This window comes from Rhinatrema bivittatum, chromosome 4 (genome assembly GCF_901001135.1).
Source record: "Rhinatrema bivittatum chromosome 4, aRhiBiv1.1, whole genome shotgun sequence".
Classification (NCBI taxonomy): domain Eukaryota; kingdom Metazoa; phylum Chordata; class Amphibia; order Gymnophiona; family Rhinatrematidae; genus Rhinatrema; species Rhinatrema bivittatum.
The window spans coordinates 355,599,657-355,627,522 of NC_042618.1; the positions used below are offsets into that span (position 1 = coordinate 355,599,657).

Here is a 27,866-nt window from a genome sequence, read left to right on the forward strand (position 1 = left end):
GGTGCTGTCCGACAATGCGACCACAGTGGCCTACATCAATCGTCAGGGGGGGGACCAGGAGTCGTCCGGTGGCGTAAGAAGCTCGTCTGTTGATTCAGTGGGTGGAACGGCACCTAGCCAGCATAGCTGCGTCCCACATAGCAGGGGTCGACAACATACATGCAGATTTTCTGAGTCGAAATCATCTCAACCCCGGAGAGTGGGAGCTTGCGGACAGGGCCTTTCAACTCATTTGCGACAGAAAGTCGCCATGGATCTGATGGCGACCTTCAAGAATGCCAAGGCCCCGCGCTTCTTTGCTCGTTGAAGGGAAATGGGGGCAGACGGTGTGGACACCTTGGCGTTACCCTGGCCGACGACAGTCCTTCTGTATGTCTTTCCCCCTTGGCCGCTGATCGGCTAGGTTCTTCATCGAATAGAGAACCATCCATCAGAGGTAATTCTGGTGGCTCCCGAGTGGCCCCGTTGGCCGTAGTTGGCGGATCTCGTCAATCTCGCGGATTGAGGGTCCACTCCATTTTCCGTTTCTACCGAATCTCTTTCACCAGGGGCCTGTTTGTTTCGATCAGGTAGATCGCTTTTGTCTAGCGGCATGGCGTTTGAGAGGTGACGTCTAAAAGGCAAAGGTTATTTGGACGCAGTGGTGTCCACCCTCCTGAGGTCGCGTAAGGTGTCGACTTCCTTATCGTATGTGCGAGTTTGGAAGGTTTTTGAATTGTTGTGCGTTTCACGTGCAATTGTCTCCGCTCGGGCGTCCGTTTCCAGTATTCTAGCATTTCTACAGGACGGTTTGGCCAAGGGTTTGTCCTGTAGCTCTCTGCGGGTGCAGGTGGCAGCCCTCGGTTGTTTACGCGGTTCTGTGGAAGGGAGGACCCTGGTGGCGCACCCCAATTTTGCCCGGTTTCTGAGGGGGGGCAAAACATTTACGCCCTCCGCTGAATGCTCCATGCCCCTCCTGGAATTTAAATGTGGTTCTTAAGGTTTTGTGTGCGCCCCCTTTTGAGCCTCTGAAGAGGGCGACACTAAAGGATCTTACATTGAAGGTAGTATTTCTAGTGGCAATTTCCTCGGCACGCCGGGTTTCCGAACTTCAGGCATTGTCCTGCAGGGAGCCTTTCTTGAGGATCTCTGAGTCCGGAATTAGTTTATGGACGGTTCCATATTTTCTGCCAAAAGTGGTTTCTTCCTTTCATTTGAACCAGTCGGTGGAGCTACCATCGTTTACTGACCTGGATTGGTCAGATCCCGTTTCAAAGGGTTTAAGAAAGCTGGATGTACGTATGGCGCTACTGCGTTATCTGGAAGCTACTAATGGTTTTTGTTTGTCGGATCATCTCTTCATCCTTTGGAAGGGTCCAAAGAGGGGTATTATGGCGTCCAAAACCACCATCGCCCGGTGGTTGAAAGAGGCCATAAATTCCTCATATTTACTCTGTGGTCGGCCCCTACCGGTGGGGCTGAAGGCACATTCCATCCGCTCCCGGGCGGCTTCCTGGGCGGAGTGTCACCAGACTTCTCCACAGGAGATTTGCAGAGCAGCAACTTGGAAATCTTTGCATACTTTTGCGTGACATTATCGGCTCGATGTCCAGGACTCAAGGGAGGGCAATTTCGGAGCAGGCATATTGAAAGTGGGCCTCTCCGGATCCCAGCCCAAGTAGTTTTAAGCTCTGGTACATCCCAGAAGTCTGGACTGATCCGGTACGTACAGGGAAAAGAAAATTAGGTCTTACCTTTGATAATTTTCGTTCCTATAGTATCAAGGATCAGTCCAGAGTCCCGCCCGCTGTGTGCATTTAAGTCTCGGAGAGTCCACTGTTTCCACTTCTGCTCTTGTTTTATTTGATCTGTGAGGTTCTTCCGTTTGTTAACCTCCTTTCAGGGTTGTTGGGGTCAGTGATCCAACGGTTCCCCGGTTGAGATTTATGTATATAGTTAGTTTCAGTTAGGGGTCATTCTGCTTTGACATTGTGTAATACTGGCAGACTGTGGGTGGCACCCTGGTATTAATGGCAGAGCCAGTCAAATCTTGTCTGTCTCCATCTGCTGGTGTGGAGAAAAAAACCCAGGAGTTTGGACTGATCCTTCGTACTACAGGAACGAAAATTATCGAAAGTAAGACCTAATTTTCTTTTTTATTCTCCTTTCCTAATAATTCCTAGCATTCTGTTTGCTTTCTTAGCTGCTGCTGCACACTGAGCAGAGAATTTCAACATATTCCACGATGCTGGAAGGATGTAACCACACTGGATGTCACCAAGCTGGTTATCCTAATTATTCCCTTCGTTGCTACTTGGTCTCGCAAAAATCAGCCCCCTATATACAGAGGATGGGGTTCAGTATCCTCTGTATATAGGGAAATAATCAGGGAGTCTCATGTAATGCATCATTCCACCAAATGTTTTCTTCAGTGAAAATCACAAAGCTGTACACATGCCTGCAACTATGATAAGCACAGCAAGAAGCCCCTGGAGGGTAGCATACTCCAAAACCAAGCAATAGTCTAATTCTCCAAAAAAACAACAAGACTGCAATTTTTGTTATACTAACTGCAAAACTTTTTATGTCATGAAAGTTGAATTAAAAAATAGAATACATTTGTATTTTTTTCAAGAAACCTTTCTTCCATAAAATACCATACATACACTAATGATGCTTTTCACTTTTTTTTTTTTTTTTTTTTTTAACAATTTCACTAAGCACAGCTGGACTTATTTTTGTGGCATAGCTACGGATCTTCTGAGATTCTCCCTCCCCCCCCCCTTCCCCCCCAGGGATCCCCATCTGTAGTTTGGGGGAACTCTACATCTGTAGAGCTGTTTTTCTCTTCCTTTCGGGAGGAGAAAGGGGACAGGAAAAGGATTCCATCCTTTTAAGTTTACAACTGCAGCCAACCCAGGAAATTCAGAATGTTTGGCCAGAACCAGTGACTGAATTTGATAGCTGCAAACACTGTTCCGTGATGGTCGAGTTATTATATACCATGCTGCAGTCAGTGGTTTAAAGTCAAAGCGGGTGAAATTTGAATTCTAAGCAAAATGGGGCATGTGAGCAGTACAGAAAGGCCTTCTGTATTTTAAAAGATCAAATTTCCTCCATTGGTGAATTATTCCCTAAAGCAAACCTCAAACACATGGTTCAGGTTAGGAACAGTCTCCGCCTCGGAGGGATATGCTAAAGGGACAGTGTGCAGTACAAATCTTCTCTTACTGCAGAAACCCCCTTCCAAATTTACACTTCTGGTAGGAAATAACCTCAAATTGTAAAATGTGGCTGAGCAGTGAACAATCTACATAGCCCAGGCTAGTAGGGACAGAAATTAAAATGATAAAAAAGACATTTTTTACATCCATTGCTCACTTTAATTACAAGTAACAAAACACCTGACCTATATTTTTATGAATAGTTAAGAGATAATGTTACGCTGAAGATGCATCATAATCATTCTTTCCTGCATCCCCCACCTCTGCCCTCGGCCATAGGAGTGACAGGACAGGAAGCATCTCAGAGGTACTTGTGTCTGCACAGACAGAATCAAACTTACTATGGGCAAAGAGAGAGTGTCTTATGATAAACAAAACAACAATCACACCAGGCATATCCTTCAAGTACTCGTGTTGTACACAAGCCAAGGGCCTGATGATAACTACTGGCATGTCCTTGGTTTGCTTACTCACTGGAGAGTGAATTTTACCATAATTTCCCAGCAAATATAAGGCTCGGGAAAGATGCTGGATTAACAGCACTAAAAAAAAAAAAATTTAAATCCTGCACCTGCCCACACAGTGGGTACAGCAGAGATGGTGCCCTGCCCGTGCGCCTCAACTCCTGCTTTTTTGAAGGGTCACTCTCTCAGTCAGGCCGATACAGAAAAACGCGCGGGAGAGCTAGCAAGTGCCCGCTCTCCCGGCACGAGCACAGGCCACTCTCCTAGGTGCGCGATTCAGGAGGGTGGCCTATGCAAATTAGGGCCCGCGGTAAAAGGAGCAGCGGCTGTCAGCGGGTTTGACAGCCGACGCTCAATTTTTCCGGCGTCGGTTCTCAAACCCGCTGACAGCCACGAGTTTGGAAAACAGACGCCGGCATAATTGAGCGTCCGTCTTCCGACCCGCGGGCCGATTTTTAATTTTTTTACTTTTGGGGCCTCCGACTTAATATTGCTATGACATTAAGTCGGAGGGTGTACAGAAAAGCAGTTTTTACTGCTGTTCTGTACACTTCCCCAGTGCCGGCCAAAATTAATGCCTACCTTTGGGCAGGCGTTAATTTCTGAAAGTAAAATGAGCGGCTTGGCTACACATTTTACTTTCTGTATCGCGCGGGAATAACTAAAAGGGCCATCAACATGCATTTGCATGTTGCGGGCGCTATTAGTATCGGGGGGGTTGGACACGCGTTTTCGACGAGCTATTACCCCTTACTGTATAAGGGGTAAAGCTAGCGCATTGAAAACACGCTTCCAAACCTGGGCTAACAGTGCGCGCCACCGGAGCGCACTGTACTGTATCGGCCTAAGTGTTAGGAGGGCAAATCTGTTTCCGTCTCCATTCAGCCCTTGAACTCTCTAATAAGGCTTGAACAAACCTGGGTGCCCACTAGTGTCAGCTGTTACAGTGGTTTTGGCAATGTGATCAACTGTCCACTGTAACTGGACGGAGCCTGCCAAATTGTGATTGAGCAATTTAACCTCTTCCAGCAAATCAAGCAGAGGTCCACAACCAAATTAAAATGGGGTGAAAGGGTGCACAGTTGAAACAGTTGACGACACCACCACATGGACCAGGAATTTTGCTCTTAATGTAAAAGGCGACCACAAAAGGAACATGTGGATCTGAAGTGAACTAGTTTGTTTCACGAAAATATAACTTTAAATGGTAAACTAACAGACGAACCCCCCCCCCCTCTACACACACACACATTATTGAAAACCGCTGGACAATTCCCTTCCTCTGCTGGTGCTGCATATATCACTTTTATAGTCTTCCTAGAAGTCACTAGGCATAAGACATATTGTATTACTCCAGGGGTCCCCAAACGTTTCAAGAGAAGGGCCACGGATAAGGTTGGTGATGGTGATGGTGGACCTCACAGCTTTCTGAGCCAGTGGTGCAGGTGCAGGGAGGGAGAGTCCCCCTTGGACCTGTTTGCTGAGAATGGTTTGGGGGGGGGGGGGAGTGGGGAGGACCATGCCTGGCTCTTTCAGTGATTTGAAATGCCGGGGAAGGCAGAGAGAGAGGTGGGGCACAGGGATCCCAGGGGTGTGGCAGGTAGGGGGTCTCGTCAATAATATTTCCAGATTTATCCACCCTGCTGCACCCCCAGCAACAGCAGATGGCATGGAAGGTGGATGGATGGAAGGTGTGGTGTGTGTGTATGGGACACTTTCTCACTCCTAGCCCCCATGCATTCTTGCTGCCTCTCTATTTTCTTCCTCTTTTTCACCCCTTTCCTCCACTTTTTGAAACATGTCAGATTCATCATATGAGCAAAACACCCCCTGCAGGCCCTAATCCAGGGAAAGGCCACTCAGCTTTGGTATCTTGGTGCTAATAATGAGGATTTCTCCATTCTCTACCTCCAAAGCCTGCATCCTTAGGGACTGATGTCCATGACCCCATCCCTACAGCTCTGAAGAGATGAGGAATGGTTGGGAGCTCCAGGAAGTACCATCCTTTCCTGGCTTTCCCTGACAGCCTTGCAGATCCCATGGCTCATTGCTACCATGCCTTCCTCCCCATGGCTCGTTGCTGCCATGCCTTCCTCCCCATGGCCTGCACCAATCTCCACAGTGGCCAAAAACTCTTTTATGGTTGTGCTATAGTTTTTTCTCCCTGTCTTTGGCCCAGGTGGCTCCACCTGTACAAGTAGCACCAACGCCAGCAATGCATAATGCAACCGGTGGTGGTCTTTAACCAGCATGCTCCGCCCACACCGCTGACGAGCTGCTTCTTGCGCTTCTAAATTCAAGTATTTGAGCTGGCGGTAGCAGCGAAATGCACTCTCACCACCTCTACTGCAGATCAAGCTCCCCCTGTTGTCGCTGCTTTGGATCAAGTCACTTCTGCCATTGATGCTGGGGGGCCAGATGAAATTCAGTCAAGGGACACATACAACCCTTGGGCCATAGTTTAGGGGCCCCTCTATTAATTGTTTCCAATTTTTGTTGTTCAATTATAAAAATTACATAGAACTAACTATGCATGCAAAACAAGGCTGATAAATTAACATCCTTAATAAAAAGGTGTCCTTGGTACACAGCATCTGGGATAAATAAGTCCTACATAGGACACAGAGGGCTTGAGTTGAGGAGATACTGCATTTTTTGGCCTGATTCACTAAGCTTTTTCCCATAAATACAGAATGGGAGAAAAGCTTTAACACATCAGGTCCTTTGTAAGGAGTCTGCAGGCTCTGTTTTGATGCTACCGACAAGAGAGGAAAAAAAATGCCATCTTGTTCGTTCTAATCTCTAGCGGAAAAGCAGCAAAAAAAGTAACTCATCTTTGAAGTAAATATAAAGTTAGAAAAAGGGAAGTTAAAGTGAGAGTCGTGAAATGCAGCAGCACAGACCAGGACATCTGCTGTATACGGCATTCATGAGCTGGTCCCCAATCAGAAAAATTGTACGTTTTGCGTGTGCTGATCACAACACTGAAAGTTTGTTCAGTGAACGGATCCTCTGTGTCAAACTAACTTGATATTAAGTCAATAAAACAAAAATCATTATTACAATAATGTAAAATTAAAAGTACAAACAAGTTGTAGAAGACATAGAAAAGGTACAGAGAAGGCAACAAAACTGATAAAGGGGATGGAAAAGCTCCCTAATGGAGAAAGGCTAAACAGATTGTTGTCTCTTTTCCAAGCTAAAATGCCCTAGAGGGAATATGATTGAAATGTATAAAATCATGAGTGGATGGGAATTAGAGAATGGTTATTTACCTTCTGAGGCAACACTAAAGACACTCCATGAATCTAGCAACCAGCAAATTTAAAACAAATCATAGGCAGTATTTTTTCACTCTGTGCACAATCAAACTATGAAATCTGCTGCCAGAGGATGTGGTCAAGGCAACAAACATAATGGGGTTCAGAAGAGGATTGGACAAGTTTCTGACGGAAAAGTTCATAACCAGTTACTAGCCAGGTGGACTTGGGACAGCCGGCGCTTATCCCTGGGAGTGAAATGTAAGAAATAGATCTGATGGGTACTTATGACCTGGACTGGCCACGGTCCGAGGCAGATGCAAGGCTCAATGGACCTTGGTCTGACCCAGCATGGCATCTGTTATGTTCTTATGTAACGTCATACATTTCCTGACTAGCTTTTCAGTGTTCATACTCCCTTCATCAAGACAGTGCACTAACACAGCATTCACACTACTTTATTCTATGACTTTAGAACGAAGAAAAACAATGGGCTCGCCCAGTGGTAAACACTGTGTACATCCATGCAACACTGGTTGGCTGGAGCTGGGGATGCTGCCAAATCACCATTCACTCCCCCCCTCCCCCCCCCCCCCCGGGAGCTATGGTCAATGTTAAGAATGACATCTGGTGACAGAATGTAGAATCCATGATACAAAGTTCAGGAATGAACCCTGGCGAATGGCTCCAGAATGTAGGATTCTTGCTGAAATGGCCAGACTAGGTACAGTGGGAGGATGGGTCTATTAAAATAGTCAAAAAAACAGTTTCTCAGGTAGTTATGAAGGATCATGGTGTCAGGATCCCAGCACTGGTTCTGACTGAGCTGGAAGAAAAAGGAGAAAGGAACTATACGGGCCAAAAAAAAAAAGGAAAGAATGGAAGAAGCCATGCCTTTAATGACTTCCCAGAGGCGAGATGGCGAATCCTTATTTACATTTCAACAACCCTCCAGACAATAAACCTCCAACCAGACCAACAAAGCCAAACATCCCCTGCAGCAGGCTGGGATCCTTTCCCTTTTACTAAACCAAGATAAGACTCCATACCTGAGCTGCTGAGGTCATAGAGCTCACAAGAGACTCAAATGCTAATCCAGCTGTTTGCATTAAAATGAGGCTGAGCAGGAGCCAAATCAGCTCCCCTCTTTGCATTCCACAGTCTGTCAAACAGTATGATGCCACTAGTTCATGTATATTGGTAGCAATAAAGCTGCAAGTGATAGTTCAAGAAAAAAGGTCTCACCTACAGGATATCTGGGGGAAAAAAAGTGTTTTCTTATACAAACTTTTATAGTTCCTCTTTTATAACCAGGTCTGTAGCCACAAAGTGGTCAGTGGAGCTCGTTTAATGCCCAAGGTAGAAACTGAGGAGGTGTCAGTCCTTAAAAAGGGGGGGAAAAAAACCCTTCTAAAAGTGTACCATTAAGTCCAGGCCGCAACACTGTAAACCACAGCTTGGGGCATCCAAATTCAAATCCCCCATGCATTAGGGTCAGTCGAGCTGGCCATACCACACTGAGGTGATACATTCAGACATGGGGAAGAGGGGTAGATAGCTGCTGAGCTAATGCAGCAGTCCCTGCTGGTACTCAATGGCCAAAGATGGTGCAGGGAAAGCGCCTCTCCAGCCTTCAGGCGGGAGAGAGATCCTAGAGCCACCTGGGCAGGAAGAGGTCAAAGCTGCAGGGCAATAAACAGCAAAATAAAAAGTGCAATAAACTATGGCTTATTTGCTGAACCTTATTTTCTACATATTCAAGCAGACTAACGTAGCAACCACAATACTTTATTATGATACTGGAATGAAAAAGCCAAGGACACTATTTTCGTCAGTGAAAAAGATAAGGAAAATGCCCTGCTAGAAATTATCTGACAACTCTCCAGACAGCCTAAGAGAATGGCAAGGCCTGTGTATTATTAGAAGCCCCAATGCTACAAAATTCCTGAGCTGCGTAAATGGTCAAACATCTGGAGATAGTCAACCCAGGGCATTTTTTCCTCATACTGCAAGAAAGATATTCTGGAGGGATTGTGGGAATCTCTTTCTGTGTCCTATGGAGATTTACTCATGTGCTGAATATTCTGCGCACCTTTGTAAAGTCACAGAATAGAGATCACAGCTGTTAATGCCATACTAAACTTCTTCACAACAAACTCTCTCCTTACACTACTAAAAAAAAAAAAAGCCACAAAGGACATTAAACCAGCAATTCAACACAGACAAAAGTGATTAAACCGCTCTTTCCTGTGGGTGTGGTGCAAAAAACCTTTAAGGAAAAGAGCGCAGTTTCTACGAAGACATTATAAGGCACGGCCAACCTACGTCCACAAACCCTGGGGAAAGGAGTCTCACTGCACAGTGGCAATACCTGGTGGTCAGACTCAAGGTCACGTGGGCAACGTTCTAGGAGAAGCAGTGGCTCCTGGCTAAGGACTGTTGCTGCACTGACTGGGCTACACTGGGAGGGCAGCAGGGTGTTTATAAAATGGGGAAAAGAAACCATGGATAGTTGTGAATGAAGGCTCATGGCATGTAACCCCGTAACTTAACATAGTAACAAGGTGAATGACGGCAGATGAAGACCAAAATGGTCCATCTAGTCTGCTAGGAAAGGTTTTTTTTATTTTTTTTAAGTGTATTAGCAACTGCCACACTCTGTGCAATTCCAACCAAGCTCAAAGCCTGGAGGAATAGAGGGAACTGCAGGCCTAAAGAAAGAATTTTGCAGAATTTTAAATTCTTGTGCACAGAATTCCCTCAGGTGTAACTTTTATAGTAATGAAACAAGTCAGTGTGGCAGATTTTTTTGGGGGTGGCAGGGCTGTTAAAAGTGATTTAATTTCACTTAGCAGTTTTGTAATCCTTTGAGAGTAAATATGGTGATTCTGTAAGCTCCTGGAACATACTATGCCTATAGTGTCTGTGATTTGTGAATAGGAATTGGAGCAGCACAGAATGCAGCTGGAGATGTACAGAGCTCAGAAAGTCTTAGCTATGCATACTTTATATTGGCTAAAATAACACAATAAACACACAATCTTTAAGTAATTAATTTAAAATGTAATACAGAAAAGTTATTACTCAAAAATGCAGAGTTTTAAATATTTTGAAAATAATTCCCCTAGAAATGCACTGTAAGAATGGCCCTTCCACCTCTCTCCATACTCCCCTGGCCAGACAGACCCCAACTCCTCCACTCTCTCTCCCCTCCAGACTCAACTCCTTCCACTATTTCCACCCTCCAGCCCTCACTCCCACAATCTGACTCCTCTCTCATACAGTTCCTCACACTTCTCATAATCATATACACACCCTCACACAGGCTTCTTCTGTCTCTGTCGCACACAGACAGGCTCCCTCTGTACCTTTCTCACACACTCTCACAGAGGCTCCCTCTCTCTCACACATGCACACAATCCCACACTCATATACACACTCCTTCTCCCAGGCTCCCTCTCTCTCATGTTCACACAAACACACACACACACACACATATATACAGACACTCTCATAAGCACACTTCCTCTCTCACACACTCATGAGCTTTCTTGCCTCTCACGCTGGGCTTTCTCTGCTGCTGGGCCTGCTGATCTTGGCCGCAAGTGGGACGGTCTCCACTCGCAGCCAGCTGATCCTCCGGACCTGATCTTCACCGTGAGTGGGAAGGACTCTGCTCATGGCCAGCTAATCCTCGGGCCTGATCTTCACCAGGAGCGGGATGGGCTCCGCTTGTGGCCCACAGGGCCTGTCTCAGAAATTCTGCACAAAAACTATAAATTCTACGTGGGAGGGGAATTATGCATATATTTTACAGTCTGCAGTAGCGCAGAATTCCACCAGGAGTAAAAAGCTGTGTTTTAGCTGTGATAGTCCATGAAAATGCATAAGAATAAATGTCAATAGTACAGTGAAAAAAATCAATAAATTGTTTAAACATAAGAATAAATGTCAATAAACAAAAAATATAAGACAAAATCTTTTTATTGGATTAACTTAATAGTTAAGAAATGTATTATGTTAATCCAATAAGCAGATACCTTTTTATTTATTTATTTTTTTGCATGCTATTAAAAAACCATGCAAAAATATATTTGAGAAAGAAATCAAGATAAACTATAGCCTGTTGTTACCACTAATTGCCTTTAAAATATTCCAGTCGTACATCAGTGGAAAAGCTATCTTGTATGTTGTAGCATACACTTGTACATGGGGCAATGCTATTATTCAACAGCATGCCTCAATTAATGAAACCACACAGCCCTGTTCTTCACCCCATTAGAAATCTATTGCGCACATCAAGCACAAAAGGTTCCAGCGCTGCTGTGCAGGAACCTTGGGTTTAATTCCTGAACCTGGACTCTCGCTGCTCGGCCTGCTGGAGGCTGCTCCAGCCTTAGCCCCAGCCTCAGCGATGGTGCTTGCTTCCTCACTGGAGAGCAACACCTGGACCAAGTTCTTAGGGAAACAACAGTCTGTAACCACTGGCCAAGGCGAGTCCCTGCAATGGCTGGCTCAGACCAGAGAAAGAAAATGGGAATGGGGAGAGGCAATACCTAGCAGCTGTGATTGAAGATTTGTGGCTCCAGCTGAGCTGGATGCCTAAATTAACACAAGGAAACAGATTACATAAAATTAAAAAAAAATTCTACCATTTTTATATGAATCAGCTAAAATAAGTAATTTCTTCATACAAATATTTTAAACACTAGTTGTAGTGATCTAATTTCATTGGTTTTAACTATTTTCCAGAATAAATGAAACTTCCTACGTCTCTTATTTGTCTTGTTTGCCTGTCTTGAATAGACTGTAAGCTCTTCTGGGTAGCGACTGTATCTGCACAGCACTGTGTAAGTCTAGGAGCACTATAGAAATGATAAGTAGTAGTAGTAATTAATAAAAGTTAAATGCCAAAGATGTCTTCCAATTGTTTTGCTTCATAATATTTTAGAATGGTTCACAAATTCAGCCAATGAGAATGGAGTTGGGTCAGTGTTTACTACCAGGCAATGTTCCTTCTAATTTTTGAAAGGCTACGTGCGCAAAAATGTTCTTTTGTGCAACTTTTTATAAGAAGAGTTCAAATCTATGAAGGCGGTTTAATGCAAATATCGGGATTTCTTGCGCGCACTGTTTTGTCGTGTGCACAGGGTTCACAAACTGTGTGAGAGCGCATAGGCACCCAGCTTAGAGGGAACAGTACTATCAAGCCCAGATTTAGGCACAGGCAGCTGTCTCCAGCACCAAGTTTTGCTAGGCACTCTAGAGTATTGCAGCCGCTGCCGTGTCTCTATCCGGGACTGCTTCCAAATCACTTGTTGCCTAGTGCAGCAGCATCATCTCTCGTCCTGAAACAGCGCTTCTGAGCCACCCATCAGAAGTTGGAGGTACTGCAACAGCCTCACCCCTTGCACGGATGGGAGGAGTGGATGTGGCCCCCTCACAGGACCCATGCTGCAATATCTTTTTTGCAGTTGTAGCTGTGGCTGCTGCTAAGTCAGGGCACCGTCACTCTCTAGGTAACAAGAAGCTTGGAGGTTAAGGGGTACCGGAGAGGGAGGATTCGAACAGGGGCAATCTGGGGTCTCACCCATCCCCCACCCCCATATTTCAGATGATTGAGGGGTGGAATGGGAACTGACCTCCCCCCACTTCACATCCTTTATTTCAGGGGGAGGGGAAGACACCCCCCCCCCCCAATGCCTATGGGTGCCCAAAATTGAAATCCAGCCCTGTTTGCTACAAACAGTTTTCCAGGAATGCTTTCTTAAAATACACTGCAGACTTAAAATGGATCCAGTGAAAATATTACTGTTCCTTGTTTATTTTACAAACAATGGGTCCGATGCGATGCTCAGCCGAACGCACTGTTTAACCTGTGGTTGAACGTGCATCTTCAAGCTCTTATGATATAAGGGGATTAGCGCGTCCAAACCCCGTGAAACTAATAGCATTCATCTCATGCAAATGCATGTTGATGAGGCTATTAGCTAGTACCCCTGATCTAAAAAAAAAAAAAAAAGTGCACCTGACGCGAACATTTTAACGCTCAAAACTTAACGTCAGTCCAGAGACGGTGTTAAGTTTTGAGGCACCCAAGTCATGCCTAGAAGAGCAAAAAATAGTTTTTTTGTGGTTCCCCTACTTAAAATTGTTGCAATACTAAGCAGGAGGAACTACAGAAAACTGCAACAAAAACACAACCCCCCCCCCCCCCCCCAAAAAAATAAACTTGACAGCGGTCAATTTACGAGCATCCATTTTTCCTAACCCATGGCTGTACACGGGTTAGGAAAACGGACGCTCAGAAAATTATCTTTTGTGCATCCCTTTTAGCGTGCCAGCTCATTAGAATATTAGATCGAACGGCCAAGAGAGGGGATGTGCGAGCGTTCAAAAAACGTGCATCCAGGTTAGACACATTTTTTGCACGCATGATATTGCATCGGCCCCAATTTATTTAAACTTCTTCATTTTAAGGAAAAATACTGAGGAAACATTTGGGGGGCCGAGCACACTGTTTAACCCATGGTTAGATGCACGTCCTCAGCCCCTTATGCTATAAAGGGATTAGTGCGTCCACAATGCGCGTCCAACGCGTCACCAAACTAAAAGCGCTCATCACATGCAAATGCATGTTGATGAGGCTATTATTTACCCCACATGTAACAAAAAAATGAGCGTTAGACCTGCACATTTTTATGCTAAGAAATTAACGCCTGCCCAGAGAGGGCGTTAATTTCTGAGCAGCCCAAAAAGTTGTACAGAAAAGCAGAAAATACTGCTTTTCTATACATTCTCTGACTTAATATCGTGGCGACATTAAGTCAGAGGAACTAAAAGTTTGAAAAGTTAAAAAAAATTTTTTTTTTTTAAAGTGCCAGTGGTCAAGTTAGGGAAATGGACGCTCAGTTAATGAGTGTCCATCTTCTTAACCCATAGCAGTGCAAGGGTTGGAAAAAAGGATGCTCGAAAAATTGAGCGTCCGCTTTCCTAACCCATGGACAGCAGACCTCTCCTGGGCATCCGCTGCCAAGGAGCCGCTAGGGGCGTGCAATTAACCATAGGGCCTCTTTGGCAGCGTGACCCCTCATTTAAATATTGCATAGCGCACCCCAGAGAGGAGCCTGGATGCTCAACACTGAGCACCTGCCTTCGACACACTTTTATTGCATCTGCCCCTATTTATGCTTAAGGAAGCAGTCTGTGCAGCATAAGAATGTTTGCTGTCTTTCAATTAAATAAATTCAAGCCGCTCATCAAGAAGAGTGGCTCCTAGACCCATCCTACAGCCAGTCTGGTTTTCAGGAGACCCACAAAAGTTTGCATATACTTGATCTCCAATGTTTACAACTCTCCCTTTTTTGCATAATCATTGTGGATATCCTGAAATCTAGACTGGCTGTGGGGTGTGTAGGACTGGTCTGGGAACCACTATTCTATTGGCCAACGTTCTCTCTGTTTTGAGGAGTATGTGTGCACACATTTCCTTTTGCGTAACTGTTTTTAAACGGAGATCAAATTTGTAAATCGGAAAATGTGCACACCTTTCATTCCTTTAAAAACAGAAGGAGGAACAGAGCCGGAAGCTTAGAAATGAGACAAACAGGAAAGTAACGGAACCACGAAGCGGGCAAACTGGGCATTTACAGCATTCTTACTAGCACTAATTTTATTGCATGGTTATCAAGTATTGCTGTCATCTGCAATTTACCAACCTAAAGCAAACGGCTACAAGGCTCTTATTTCATGATCTGAGTAGTCCCCATCACCTAAGGAGACTCAGCAAGCACAGTCTTGTGTCAGTTTGCAAACTGCAGCAGATGTATCACGTGTATGTGGCATTCCACCAGAAAGCCCTCCAGACAAGCAGAGCTTTAAAGATTAAAATGGAAAAAAATGTTTCCAGTCCACTCACTCAACTTTTTCCGTTCTTTCAATTAATACCTGCCTAACATCCTCCCCAGTTTCATACACCATGCCCCCACCCAACAGTAGTTTAAAAAACATGAGCGGTTAGGGGCAGAAGGCCGAGGAATATTCTGAATTAAGGGCTCAAGAAAACGTCTCGCGTTCCCCCCGCCCCCCGGCTGCTGCAAGCGGCGCGTGCCCCGGCCCCAACTTCCCCCGGCAACTTTCGCCTCGCGCTACTGACCTGCCCGCGCGCCTGCTGCAGCCCCTGGAGCCGCTGCCGCAGCTCGCGCCCGTAATTCCGCGCCGCCTCGATGCTTTCCTTGGCTTCCTGCAGCAGCGCTTCCGCTTCTTTTTCCATCCCCCGCATGGAGCCGGGAGAAGCCGTCCGCTCGCGAGCTTCCGAAGCGCGGCAACCGCGTAATCTCCTCCCCGCGCCTAGTCTCTGGCTGCTGAGCCGCCTTTCTGACCACTGACTGCAAAGGCGGAAGAGCTGAGCCTCGCCCCGTGGCGCTGCAGGGGACTGTAACTTTGTCAGTGTTGCACGGCACTAACGCAAAGGTCCTGCCTCAGCCTGCCTGCGGAAGGCTGCGCAGTCAGGGAAATTGAGCAAGACTAAGGTGTTCTGAGCTCTTTTCGTCGCAGCTTCTGATCACACTTTCTGTTGAACTAACATGACATTTCAAATCATGTCCTCGATCTTTTTTCTTCAGATGTGACAGCAAGGATCAAAGAAGGATGTACGTATATCCAAGTTGATTGATCTTAATACCAGGGTTGTTGCAACGAGTGAGCAAGCAGGGCGACAGCCTGGGGCGCCAAGTCAGGAATGGGAGACACTAGGCTGCCCTTTTGAGTGTAAGTCTGCAGTAGGTAAACCGAAAAGGAAATGGGGTACGAAAAGCAACCCTTGCCCAGGGCACCGTTCTGTCCAGTGATTGCTATACTTGTTGCCATCTGAAGAAAAGCCTGATGTGGCGTTCTGTTCTGCCAATCTCCTGTTATGATGCATTGGCATAGAAGGATTAATTGCCACATAAGAGGAAAGTTTCCAAAATAATTTGTTTTTATTTATTTTGGGCCCAGCCATTTCCTCCTGCTTCTATGGACTTCCAGTTCAGTCATAACTGGAGCTAGGATCAGGTGCAATTGCTTGGGGGAATTTTTATTCTGTATCTCCTCCCAACTCACCTAGCCCAGTCATTATAGCACCTACCCTCGGCTGGGGGGTTATGCATCTAGATTTCTTCCAGAACCCTGCAATCATGGATCCTAATTCTGACCACTAAAGTTTGCTGCTGAGCAATGTTTGGATTTCGCTCCCCCAGAATCTGTGAATACAAACCAAGGTCCTCCATACTGCAGTACAGCAAGCACTATCACCCAAAATATATTTATATTTCCTTTAGTGGATTGCAAACTGGCTAAAAGACAGGGAACAGAGAGTAGGATTGAATGGGCAATTTTCTCAGTGGAAGGGAGTGGACAGTGGAGTGCCTCGGGGATCTGTATTGGGACCCTTACTGTTCGATATATTTATAAATGATCTGGAAAGAAATACGACGAGTGAGATAATCAAATTTGCAGATGACACAAAATTGTTCAGAGTAATTAAATCACAAGCAGATTGTGATAAATTGCAGGAAGACATTGTGAGACTGGAAAATTGGGCATCCAAATGGCAGATGAAATTTAATGTGGATAAGTGCAAGGTGATGCATATAGGGAAAAATAACCCATGCTATAATTACACAATGTTGGGTTCCATATTAGGTGCTACAACCCAAGAAAGAGATCTAGGTGTCATAGTGGATAACACATTGAAATCGTCGGTGCAGTGTGCTGCGGCAGTCAAAAAAGCAAACAGAATGTTGGGAATTATTAGAAAAGGAATGATGAATAAAACGGAAAATGTCATAATGCCTCTGTATCGCTCCATGGTGAGACCGCACCTTGAATACTGTGTACAATTCTGGTCGCCGCATCTCAAAAAAGATATAATTGCGATGGAGAAGGTACAGAGAAGGGCTACCAGGAGGAGGATTCCAGAGAACTTAGACACCTCGATGTCAAGCGCGTCCTCCTTCGATGTCTGGAGGCTACCAATGCTTCCATTTATCGGCTCACCTCTTGTCCTCTGGAGTGGTCCCCAGAAGGGAAACAAGGCTTCTAAAACCACCATTGCCCACAGGCTAAAGGAAGCAATTTCTACGGTGTATGTTGGTGCTGGGCGTCCACCACCAGTCGGTATAAAGGCTCATTCTCTCCAAGCTCAAGCAGCCTCCTGGGCAGAAAGCTGAGCGGCCTCTCCGCAGGAGATTTGCAGAGCAGCTACCTGGAAGTCGTTACACACATTCGCGCGTCACTATCGCTTTAATCTTCAACCACTGATCGTGAGCTCCTTTTGGGGCTCAGATCATTCGAGCTGGGCTATCAGTGGCCCACCCTACTTAGGGAAGCTTTGGTAATCCCATGGTCTGGACTGATCCTGGTATGTACAGGGAAAAGAAAATTATTCCTTACCTGCTAATTTTCATTCCTGTAGTACCATGGATCAATCCAGACGCCCACCCTACGGATTGTTGGGGGTTCTTTGGGATAATCTTTCAGCTTGACTGTGTAATTATTTCAGGTTCGGTTTGGGACTTATTAAGAGTTCAGGTTGCAAGTTTTTTGCTTAGACTTGTTTACAGTTGATATTCAGTTTTGTATTGATCCATGATATTCAATTTGTATTGATCCATCCAAGATGTTTTTCCTTATTGCTTGGATATTCTTAATACTGAAGATTTACAGAGGGCGCACCAGTTATGAGGGACTGCCCTCTCAGTTTTTGCTCTGACTCCATCTGCTGGAAGGGGGACATAACCCACGGTCTGGACTGATCCATGGTACTACAGGAACGAAAATTAGCAGGTAAGGAATAATTTTCTTTTCTGATGATTATTGCTATTTTATTGTAGTTATGTTTTCTGCTTTTCTGAAAAAAGGATTCATAAAAGAAATCATTGCTATGTTTGTTACATGATTGATTGTATCTGATGCTTCTGTTTGTTTATTTGCTTTTTTACATGATATTCTTGTGTATTTATAAACTGTATTAAATATAAAATAAATGAATATATATTAGTAAGGCATTTTTAATGTTGTTGATTGAAATAACTGGGTTAAAATATTTTAATGTGTCATTCATGATACATGACATTTGTTGCAGACTACTTAGAAATCCATTGTCAGGTACACTGTAAGGCATTATTTATTGACTAGAGCAGCGCTTCTCAATCGGTGTGTCGCCAAACACCGCCAGGTGTGTCGCGTCTCCCGGTGTCCCACTACCCCGTTCTACTTTCCTTTTGCCTTTTTCCAGCACACGCGGGCCAATTGGAAGCCTTCGTTCTTCCTACCCCCATTACACAATGGGAAGCCTCCTTCATTCTGCCTGCCCCCGCGCAGGCCAATCGGAAGCCTCCTCCCTACCAGTGGGAGTAGGAAGAAGGGAGGAAGCCTTTGATTGGCTGGTGAGGCAGGCAGGGAGGAATTTTGAACTCTGACGAAGCAAGATCGCGCAATGAAGAGGAAACCCGACCCCCGACGAAGCAAAGCCGCCATGGGAGCCCATTCCCATGGCGGCGAAGAGGAGACCTGACCCCGACAAAGCAAGGCCGCCACAGCCTGTGGCGGCGAAGAGGAAACCCGACCGAGGCCACCACGGGAGCCCATTCCCGCGGTGGCGAAAAAAGAAGGCCCGCCGGAGTAAAGCCGCGGCGGAACTGGAGCCCATCCCTGCAGCGAAGGAAGAAGAAGTTTTTGGTGAGAGCGGGTGCGTCTGTGCGTGGATGAGTGCCTGGGTGAGAGCGGGTGCGTCTGTGTGTGTGGATGAGTGCCTGGGTGAGAGCGGGTGCGTCTGTGTGTGTGAATGAGTGCCTGGGTGAGAGCGGGTGCATCTGTGTGTGTGGATGAGTGCCTGGGTGAGAGCGGGTGCGTCTGTGTGTGTGAATGAGTGCCTGGGTGAGAGCCGGTGCGTCTGTGTGTGAATGAGTGCCTGGCTGAAAGCTGGTGTGAATGGGTGCCTGGGTGAGAGGTGGTGTGTGTGGGTGTGAATGGGTGCCTGGGTGAGAGCTGGTGTGTGTGGGTGTGAATGGGTGCCTGGGTGAGAGCTGGTGTGTGTGGGTGTGAATGGGTGCCTGGGTGAGAGCTGGTGTGTCTGTGTGTGAATGGGTCCCTGGTTGAGAACTGATGTGTCTGTGTGTGAATGGGTGCCTGGGTGAGAGCTGGTGTGTCTGTGTATGAATGAGTGCCTGGTTGAGAACTGGTGTGAATGGAAGCCTGGGTGAGAACTGGTGTGAATGGGAGCCTGGGTGAGAACTGGTGTGAATGGGTGCCTGGGTGAGAACTGGTGTGTCTGTGTGTGATTGGGTGCCTGGGTGAGAGCTGGTGTCTCTGTATGTGAATGGGTGCCTGAGTGAGAGCTGGTGTGTCTGTGTGTGAATGGGTGCCTGGGTGAGAGCTGGTGTGTCTGTGTGTGAATGGGTGCCTGGTTGAGAGCTGGTGTGAATGGAAGCCTGGGTGAGAACTGGTGTGAATGGGTGCCTGGGTGAGAGCTGGTGTGTCTGTGTGTGAATGAGTGCCTGGGTGAGAGCTGGGGTGTCTGTGTGTGAATGAGTGCCTGGGTGAGAGCTGGGGTGTCTGTGTGTGAATGAGAGCCTGGGTGAGAGCTGGTGTGTGTGGGTGTGAATGGGTGCTTGGGTGAGAGGTGGTGTGTGTGGGTGTGAATGGGTGCTTGGGTGAGAGCTGGTGTGTGTGGGTGTGAATGGAAGCCTGGGTGAGAGCTGGTGTGGGTGTGAGAGCATTTGTGTGTGATTGAGAGCTTGTATATAAGAGACCATGAGTGTGATTGAGAGAGAGACTGGTCAGGGAGGTGAGAGAGACCGAGACTGTTCGTGGGGTCTAATTGGAGTTATGTGTGTGAGTGACTGGTTGTGGGCGCTAAGGAAGAGGACTGTGAGGACAGAGCTTCAGCAGCCCTTGCTGCTTCCTGTGAGTGCTATTGGCCTGGAAGGGAAAGGAGTAGGAGAGTTGCTGGAGAGGGTAAGAAAAGGTGGCTTTTTAAATTTATTTTTCTTGATTGCCATTTTAATTATTGGGTATTATGCGATGTCTGCTGTTTTGAAATATTTTATTGATATTTGGACATGTTTTAATAATTTTTATGAGTTTTTAATTGTTGGATATTCTGTTCAGCAGCTGTTTTGTAACATTTTTAGTAAAGCTTTACAATTATTTCTGTGTGGGGCGCTATAGCAGCTTGGCTTATTCTGTTTTCCCAATAGGAAATGTATTAGTGTTTAGGGCCTGGTTTAATAGTTGTATTCCTTAGATAGGGTTGTTACTGGTTGAGTGTGTTCCATAATACAGGTGTATCTTTGTGCGGGTTAGTTTGTGTGCATTATTGCAGATCCTGGGACTATGTTAGGTGCTATATTTCTCTTTCCATTTCTCTAGGTTTGCACTGCATGCAGAGTGGCTTTTTTGGTTTTCCATTCCAGTTTCTGTCTCCATATTTATAATGTGTGGTCTTTCTGTACTTGGTGAAGGTCAGTTCTGGGTGTGTGACAGAGGTGAGATATTTTACTAGCATGTAGGCTTTTGTATCAATCTTATTTGTTGTGTTTTCTCAATAGGATATGCATTAGTGGTAAATTACTGTCTTTTCATAAGAAGGGCTATTGTGCCTGGTAGTAAAGGGAGTTTGTTTTGCTTTTACTGAGATGTCATCAGAACCAGAATATCTTTTTTTTGTATGGCGAGTTGTACAGGGTAATGCCCTAGATCTGCTCTGCACTCATTGCGGGGGGTTGAGGGGATTCCTGTGGATGCAGAGTGCATGTTTACATTTAGCCCCGTGACGGTCACATGCTCAGTGTGTCACGCATGTGAGAACCATCTGTCAGGTGTGTCCCGGCCAAAAAAAAGGTTGAGAACCACTGGACTAGAGTACAACTAGTAGGGCTCGCCCCTGTATGCCTACTGCCCACCTATGTTAACCTTGTTGCTCCCCCTTCCAAATTCAGTTCTTGCTATGCCAGTTTCTGTGAGAGAGCATACATGTGTGTGTGAGCGAGAATGTGTATGTCAGCATATGAGGTGTTTATGAGAGAGAGGTGTTGTGGTGCCTGGCCGCGGCAGCCCCCGGCCAGGCCCCCCTACCTCTTCTGTTCGCCCGGCGCAGCAGCCCTTCCTCCCCTGAAGCGCACAGGAGGAGGAGAATCAGCCCGGCCCCGGAAGATGACGCCTGTAGGAGGGGTATTTAAACCCCACAGCTGCTATCTACATTGCCATTGCAACAAGTCTTCTCTGTTGCAGCTTGCCTGTCCTTCCCGCCTTGCCTTGCCTCTGAGTTCCTGCCTTGCCTTGCCTCCGGGTTCCTGCCTTGCCTCGTCTCCGAGTTCCTGCCCTGATCCAATGCCTGCCTCCGTTCCTGTATACAGTCCTCGGCTTGATCTCCAGGTTTGACCTCGGCTTGTCTTCTCGTCTCTGATCGTCTGCTGCCTGTGACTCCATTCCGCTTCTTCGCTGCCTGCCCCGGATCTTCTGCCTGGACTCCATTCCGCTTCTCCGTGGAGCTTCGGTTCTGGTTCCTGTCACGCTGGGTGAACGCTCTGAGTACCCGTTCCTCGGGGGCTGTTCCGCGTTCATAGGCTATCCGCTCCTCAGAGGGCCATCCCGCCTGATCTCTTGGAACCATTCCGTGTGAGTGCTTCTCTTCTCCAGCTCCACTTCCTGGAGACGAGTTCCATCGGGAGCAATCCCTCGGTGGTCATCACCACTCACTCCGGCTCAAGGGTCCACAACCATAACAAGAGGAGAAGTTTGTGCAGACAAAGTAGGTGTTTGTGAGATACTCCTGGGGGAATTCTACGCTCAAAAATTTGAAATTCTGCAAAATTCTGCCTATTTTAACTTGGTCAAAATAATTTAGAATGTAATGCAGAAAAGTTATTTCTCAAAAATGCAGAGTTTTGGGTGACTCTCTTAAGAGGTATTCATTGTTAAGCGCAAGAGAAAATGGAAAATTGTGACTGATAGCTCTGATTGTTATAATGGTAATCTTTTGTTCACCAATAAAAAACACAATTACAAAAAAAAAAGATGCAGAGTTTTAAATATTTTGAGCAGAATTCCTCTAAAAGTACACTGTAAGAATGTCCCTTCTCTCTCCTTTCTCCCCTGGCCAGACTCCTTTTACTCTGCCCTTACAGGCCCCAACTCCTTTGCTCTCCACTCTCTCTCCCATTCCACTCCACTCTATCTCTATCTCCACTCCATTCCCCTTCCACTCTATCTCCTACCCTCAGCCCTCCCCTCCCAGTTTGACCTCTCTCTCATACAGCCCCTCACACTGTCTCCCTCTGACCCTCTCATAAACACGCACACTCACTCTCTCTCTCATGCATACACACTCACACAGTCTCCTTCTCTCTCCCACACACTTACCCACTCTCATACAGACTACCTCTCTCCCACAAACATCCCCCCCACACATAGGGGCAGATTTTCAAAGGGGTACGTGCGTAAGATACGCGCGTACCCCCCAAAAACCTGCCCCAAGCTCCCCCTGCGCGTGCCGAGCCTATGTTGAATAGGCTTGGCAGCGCGCGCAAGCCCCGGGACGCACTTAAGTCCAGGGGCTTTCCTGGGGGCATGTTGAGGGCATGTTGCGGCGGCACGTCATCCGGGAGCGGGGCCGAGGCCTCCGAAACGGCCCGGGGACGTTTCAGGGGCGTGGCCAAGGTCTCTGAAACTGTTCCCGAGCCAGGGAATCGCGTGCCGGTGGCTGGCCGGCGCGCGAGAGTAAGGCGTAACTTTTCAAACAAAGGTAGGGGGGTTTAGATAGGGCTGGGGGGGGGTGGGTTAGGTAGGGGAAGGGAGGGGAAGGTGCGGGGGGGGTGGAAAGAAAGTTCCCTCCGAGGCCGCTCCGATTTCTGAGCGGCGTCGGATTTTGTGCAGCCTTGCGCGTGCCGACCCCGGATTTTTAAAGATACACGCGGCTACACGCGTGTATCTTTAAGAGTACGCCGGATTAAAATCCGGCGTACTCTTGTTTGCGCCGGTCGCGCAAACAAAGGTACGCACGGGCGTACTTTTTAAAAATCTACCCCATAGGCTCCTCCTGTCACACCCAAACACACACCCATCTTCACACACACATACACACACACTGGCTCCCAATCTCTCACTCAAATACATACTCCCTCTCTCTCTGGCACGAACACTCACCCTCAGTGGACAGTACCATACTTCTCTCTCTCATAGGCTTTCTTTTGTCTCCTGTCTTCTTTGGCCACAAGCAAGATGGGCTCCACTAGTGGCACAGCGGCCTTACTCTTCTTCTGCCACAAGTAGGATGTGCTCCATTCATGGCCCCGCAGCCTCACTCTTCTTCTGCCGCGAGCAGGATGGGCTCCGCTCACGACTTGGTGGCCTGCTAGGAGTGGGATGGGCTCTGCTCGGGGCCTGGCGGCCTCACTTTTCTTCTGCCCCAAGCGGGATGGGTTTCACTCGCAGCTCAGCAGCCTTCCTGTTCTTCTGTTGTGAGCGGAATTGGCTCTACTTGCAGCTTGCAGGCCTTTCTACAAGTTCTGCGCAGCAGCGGAATTCTTCGCAAATTCTGTACTCCATAGTAGCGCAGAATTCCGCCAGGAGTAGTCTGAGAGATTGTGTGGGTATGCGTGTCTCTGTTACTAGCTGGCAACGTGGTTGTTTCATTAGTTACCGATTGGTTCAAGAGCTGATTGATTGGCAAGAGACTTTAACACCAGACCAGGAATCCAGCATATATATATATATGGGAGATGTAACCAAACTTGTTGGGGTCCCATCTGATTGCATGGATGGAAGGGTGACTGCAGATCTGTTTGCTTACCTCTGGTCTATGTTAGAGATTTTTTGACTCAATTCTGCCAGGCTCCAGGACACATGATATACCGTACCTCAGCTCTCAAGGGTCAGCTTAGCTTACTTGTGGCAACTGATGAAGCATGAGCTGCAGGGAAAGTGCATGAGGGAGTCAGACAGATACCCTGTGGGCTGATTTTAAAAAATCCCCCAGGGCTGCTATTTTCCCTTGCAGTCTGCCACTGAATGTATGTATGTGTCTGAGAGTTGACTGTGTGTGTGGCTGTGTAAAATGTAATGTTATACTCAGTGTATATACTAAATCCTTTATTTTTAATTTAAAGAAAGAAGTACTGCTATCCTGTTTGGAGTGTTTTGAGGGGGGGTGGGGGTGGGGAAAGATGCTGAATTACTAGGGTAGGTTGCCAAATTACTAGCCTGCCCTGAGGGCCAACATGTCTCAGTCTGGCCTTATCAACCTAATAAACAAAGCTTGACCGATGTGCTGCAAATGCGCAGTAGAGAACAGCTCTACTGCGCATGTGCGGGCAAGCACGTCGGTCTCAGCGAGCGTCAGCTGGATAAGCGGCAGTGAGCGGCGGCGGCGACGAGGAGCGGCGACCAGTAGCGAGGAAGGAGGGGAGAGAGAGTGAGAGTGAGTGGGTGGGAGGGAGGGAGGAGAGAGTGGGAGGGAGGAGTGGGTGGGTGGGAGGTAGGGGGTGGGAGAGGTGGGGAGGAGTGAGGGGAGAGGGAAAATGAGGGGGAAGAGGGAGAATGAGGGGGGATAATGAGGGGGAAGTGAGAGACAGAGGGATGTGAGTAAGTGGAAGGGTAAGAAGTTGTGGAGCAGAGAAAAAGGGAGTGGAGGAGGGCTGAGGGAGAGGGGATGGGATTGAGAGAGGGTGGGGAGTGACTAAGGGAAGGGGAGGGGAGTGAGGGGAGGGAGGCAGTGGGAGACAGAGGGTGAGTAAGACTGAGTGGAGGGAAGGGAGTGAGTGAACGAGGGGAAGGGGGAGTGAGGGAGAAAAAGTGTAGAAGGGTGCTGTGTTCGAAAATGGACTGAAAAAAAAATTTAATATAGCCCGTTTTAACGGGCTTAACAGCTTGTATATATATAAATGTAACGGTACAGCCACAGGTATAATCACATGTCTGGTTAAGTTATGTTGTCTCAGTTGTTTCAGCTATTTACAATATGTTAAGTTATATGATAGGTTAAGTTACAGTTTACGAGACGTTAAGTTATAATTCATTCCATATTTATATGCCTCACTGTTTCATGTAACGCTCCTAAGCAAATTTTTGTAGTTACATTGTAAACCGGTGTGATTTGTATTCTTACTGGAACATCGGTATAGAAAAATTAAAAATAAATAAATAATAAAATAAATAAATGTGAATAACATAAAAATCTACCTGTGTATTTTAGCATTTATAAGATTTATTTATCACAAAACTTTTTATCAAAACATATTAAAATGTACAAGTTCACCACAGTACAATACAATGTACCACATATACATATTAAACAACAACTCACTCATTTATCTCATTCATACAATATAGATAAAGGTGAACCGGTAGATGTAGTATATTTGGATTTTCAGAAGGAGTTTGACAAAGTTCTTCATGAGAGGCTTCTAGGAAAAGTAAAAAGTCATGGGATAGGTGGCAATGTCCTTTCGTGGATTACAAATTGGCTAAAAGACAGGAAACAGAGAGTAGGATTAAATGGACAATTTTCTGAGTGGAAGGGAGTGGGCAGTGGAGTGCCTCAGGGATCTGTATTGGGACCCTTACTTTTCAATATATTTATAAATGATCTGGAAAGAAATACGACAAGTGGAGGTCACGTGATGTGGTGAGCCGGGGAAGACGCTCTTTCCGCGGCTCCGAACGCCTGTAACCCATCAACCCGCATCTCTACCTGCTTAGCCGACCCTTCCCCGAGAAAAGATAAGGAGCGATCCTGCATATGTCCATTGTAAGATATATGCAGCGATCTCCGCCGGTAATGGCTGCTAAAGGGAGCAAAAAGGACAAAGAAAAGACCCGGGGGCCTGATCCCAAAATGGCGACTGGCAGTGACACCAGCGCCGATCCTGGTGTGGCGACGGCAGGGGTCACTATTGCGGTGATTGAAGATTGATCCGAGCAGCTCTCGATGACAAATTAGCAGGCATTGTCACCTAACTGACGGAGGTTCGGGCAGCCCTCAACGATCTGACGCCACGTCTCGATCAAGCTGAGGGACAGATCATCACGCTGGAAGACGATGTCTCAGGCCTCACCCGCACCACAGAAATGCATGGCAAAACTATTAAAGAACTCACAGACAAGGTAGATGATTTAGAAAACCGGGCGAGAAGATCCAACCTGCGTTTCCTGGGGTTTCCCGAGTCAGTCAGGGAGAGGGAACTAGCCCCACTGCTGGAATCATGGCTGCCTGAGGTACTTGAACTCCTGGGCCTGCAGGGGAAGCTTACAGTGGAAAGGGCACATCGGATGGGAGCCAAGCGAGATTCTGAGACCAGGCCCCGTTTAGTAATCGCAAAGCTACTAAATTATGCGCAGAAAAATTAAATCTGGAGGGCCTACCGTGGGAAACAGGATATCAGCTACCACACTCATAAAATAATAATTTTCCGAGATTACTCTGTGCGAGTATCGGAACAGCGCAAGGGCTTTTCGTGGGTATGTACCCAATTCTATAACAAGCAGATCAAATTCTCCTTGCAGTATCCGGCCAAACTGAAAATTTGGCACAAGAATACCCAGCACTCATTTACCACGCCAGAATCTGCACAAGACTACTTGGACACAACAAAAGACTGAGGGATGGACCCTCTGGATTGCAGGAACTAGAATAAGAGGATGAGGTCGAGCGATTACAATTCCCTTCTTTTCTGATTTATTTACAAACATGCCTAGTACCAGCCAGGCAATATGCGGAGGATCATGGAATACTCTTCAGCCACTCAATCTCTTGGTGGACCAACAAGTCCATATACGATGATGACCAGATGGCAGTTCAGGATCTGGGTGCCAAAAGCGTAGAACTCCCACACAGTGTAGATGGCGAACACTCAGATGAGCACCAGAATACAAAAAGGACCAGACTAGACATCTCCTGCGGTGGACATTAGGAGTGATGAGTATTGACCTCCTCTCGTGTCCCTAAGTGCATGTTTTCTCACCCATGAGGGCGGTGGCGCACATTTGCTCAGACGGGAGCATGGCGCTCGGGCACAGGACACGTGACCTATTACCCCCAAATGGAGGTTGTATTCAGAGACTTGGGGGGGACGGGGAAAGAAGGGTGTTCGAGGGAGTGGGGGGAGGGAGGAGGAGGGAGGGGAGGAAAGGGGAGGGAACACTAAGAACTGTCACTTCTTGATCTCAGTTATGTGATATCAGTACTACTTGTGGCGATGTTCCATTTTGGAAACGTTTTTTGCATTGTTTCTATGTCTGGTTGATTGCTATGTACTGGAAGTCTGCAGGAAAGCCGAGCCCAAATCCGACGGGTTAGGACCACTACTGGAGACCGGGGAACAGAAGAGGGGGTAGCCAGGCTGGGGGCTTCCCTCTCCAAATGGGATTTTAGCCGCTACACTGATTTCTTCCTGTTAATGGGAAATGTCTAAACTAATATCTTGGAATGTAAATGGCCTGGAAACCCTGGTAAAGCGGAAAAAAGTATTATCCCACCTCAAACATTTACGGGCCGAGGTGGCCTACATACTGGAAACTCACCTCACAGACATGGAGAGCAAAAGACTTCATAGGGAATGGGTGGGCACAATTGTCTACGCTGCGGCGGTGCATAGGAAAGCAGGGGTGGCAATATTAATAAGTCCACTAATTTTCAAGTCTCACAAAGCATACCTGATCCGGCTGGTGTTATGGTTAATGGTGTTTGGGTGGATCCTTGGACACTGTGGCAGCTGACCATGCCCACGGGGGGCAGTCTCGTGAGGGACCACGGTGTCTGGCTAGACTCCGGACAGACAAACACAGATTTGAATCTTTTATTAAACAGTGTGAATGGCCACCAGAGGTAGCAGTAGTGAGTAGTAGTTGTAGAGCCCGGCTGGGCATTTCTCACACAGAACGCTGGAACAGCGGATCCT

General features: G+C 46.8%; 1 protein-coding gene across 1 annotated transcript in view; it reads right to left on the reverse strand.

Annotated features, from left to right (window-relative positions):
- The window catches only part of CRLF3 (cytokine receptor like factor 3), a 75,111-nt gene extending 59,749 nt beyond the window's left edge, over nt 1–15,362 (reverse strand). Inside the window, exon 1 of the mRNA XM_029600712.1 lies at nt 15,083–15,362. Within this exon, the coding sequence (XP_029456572.1) occupies nt 15,083–15,208 (126 nt within the window). The 5' untranslated portion in view covers nt 15,209–15,362. The remainder of the gene's footprint in view (nt 1–15,082) is intronic.
- Between the last annotated feature and the right edge of the window lie 12,504 nt (nt 15,363–27,866).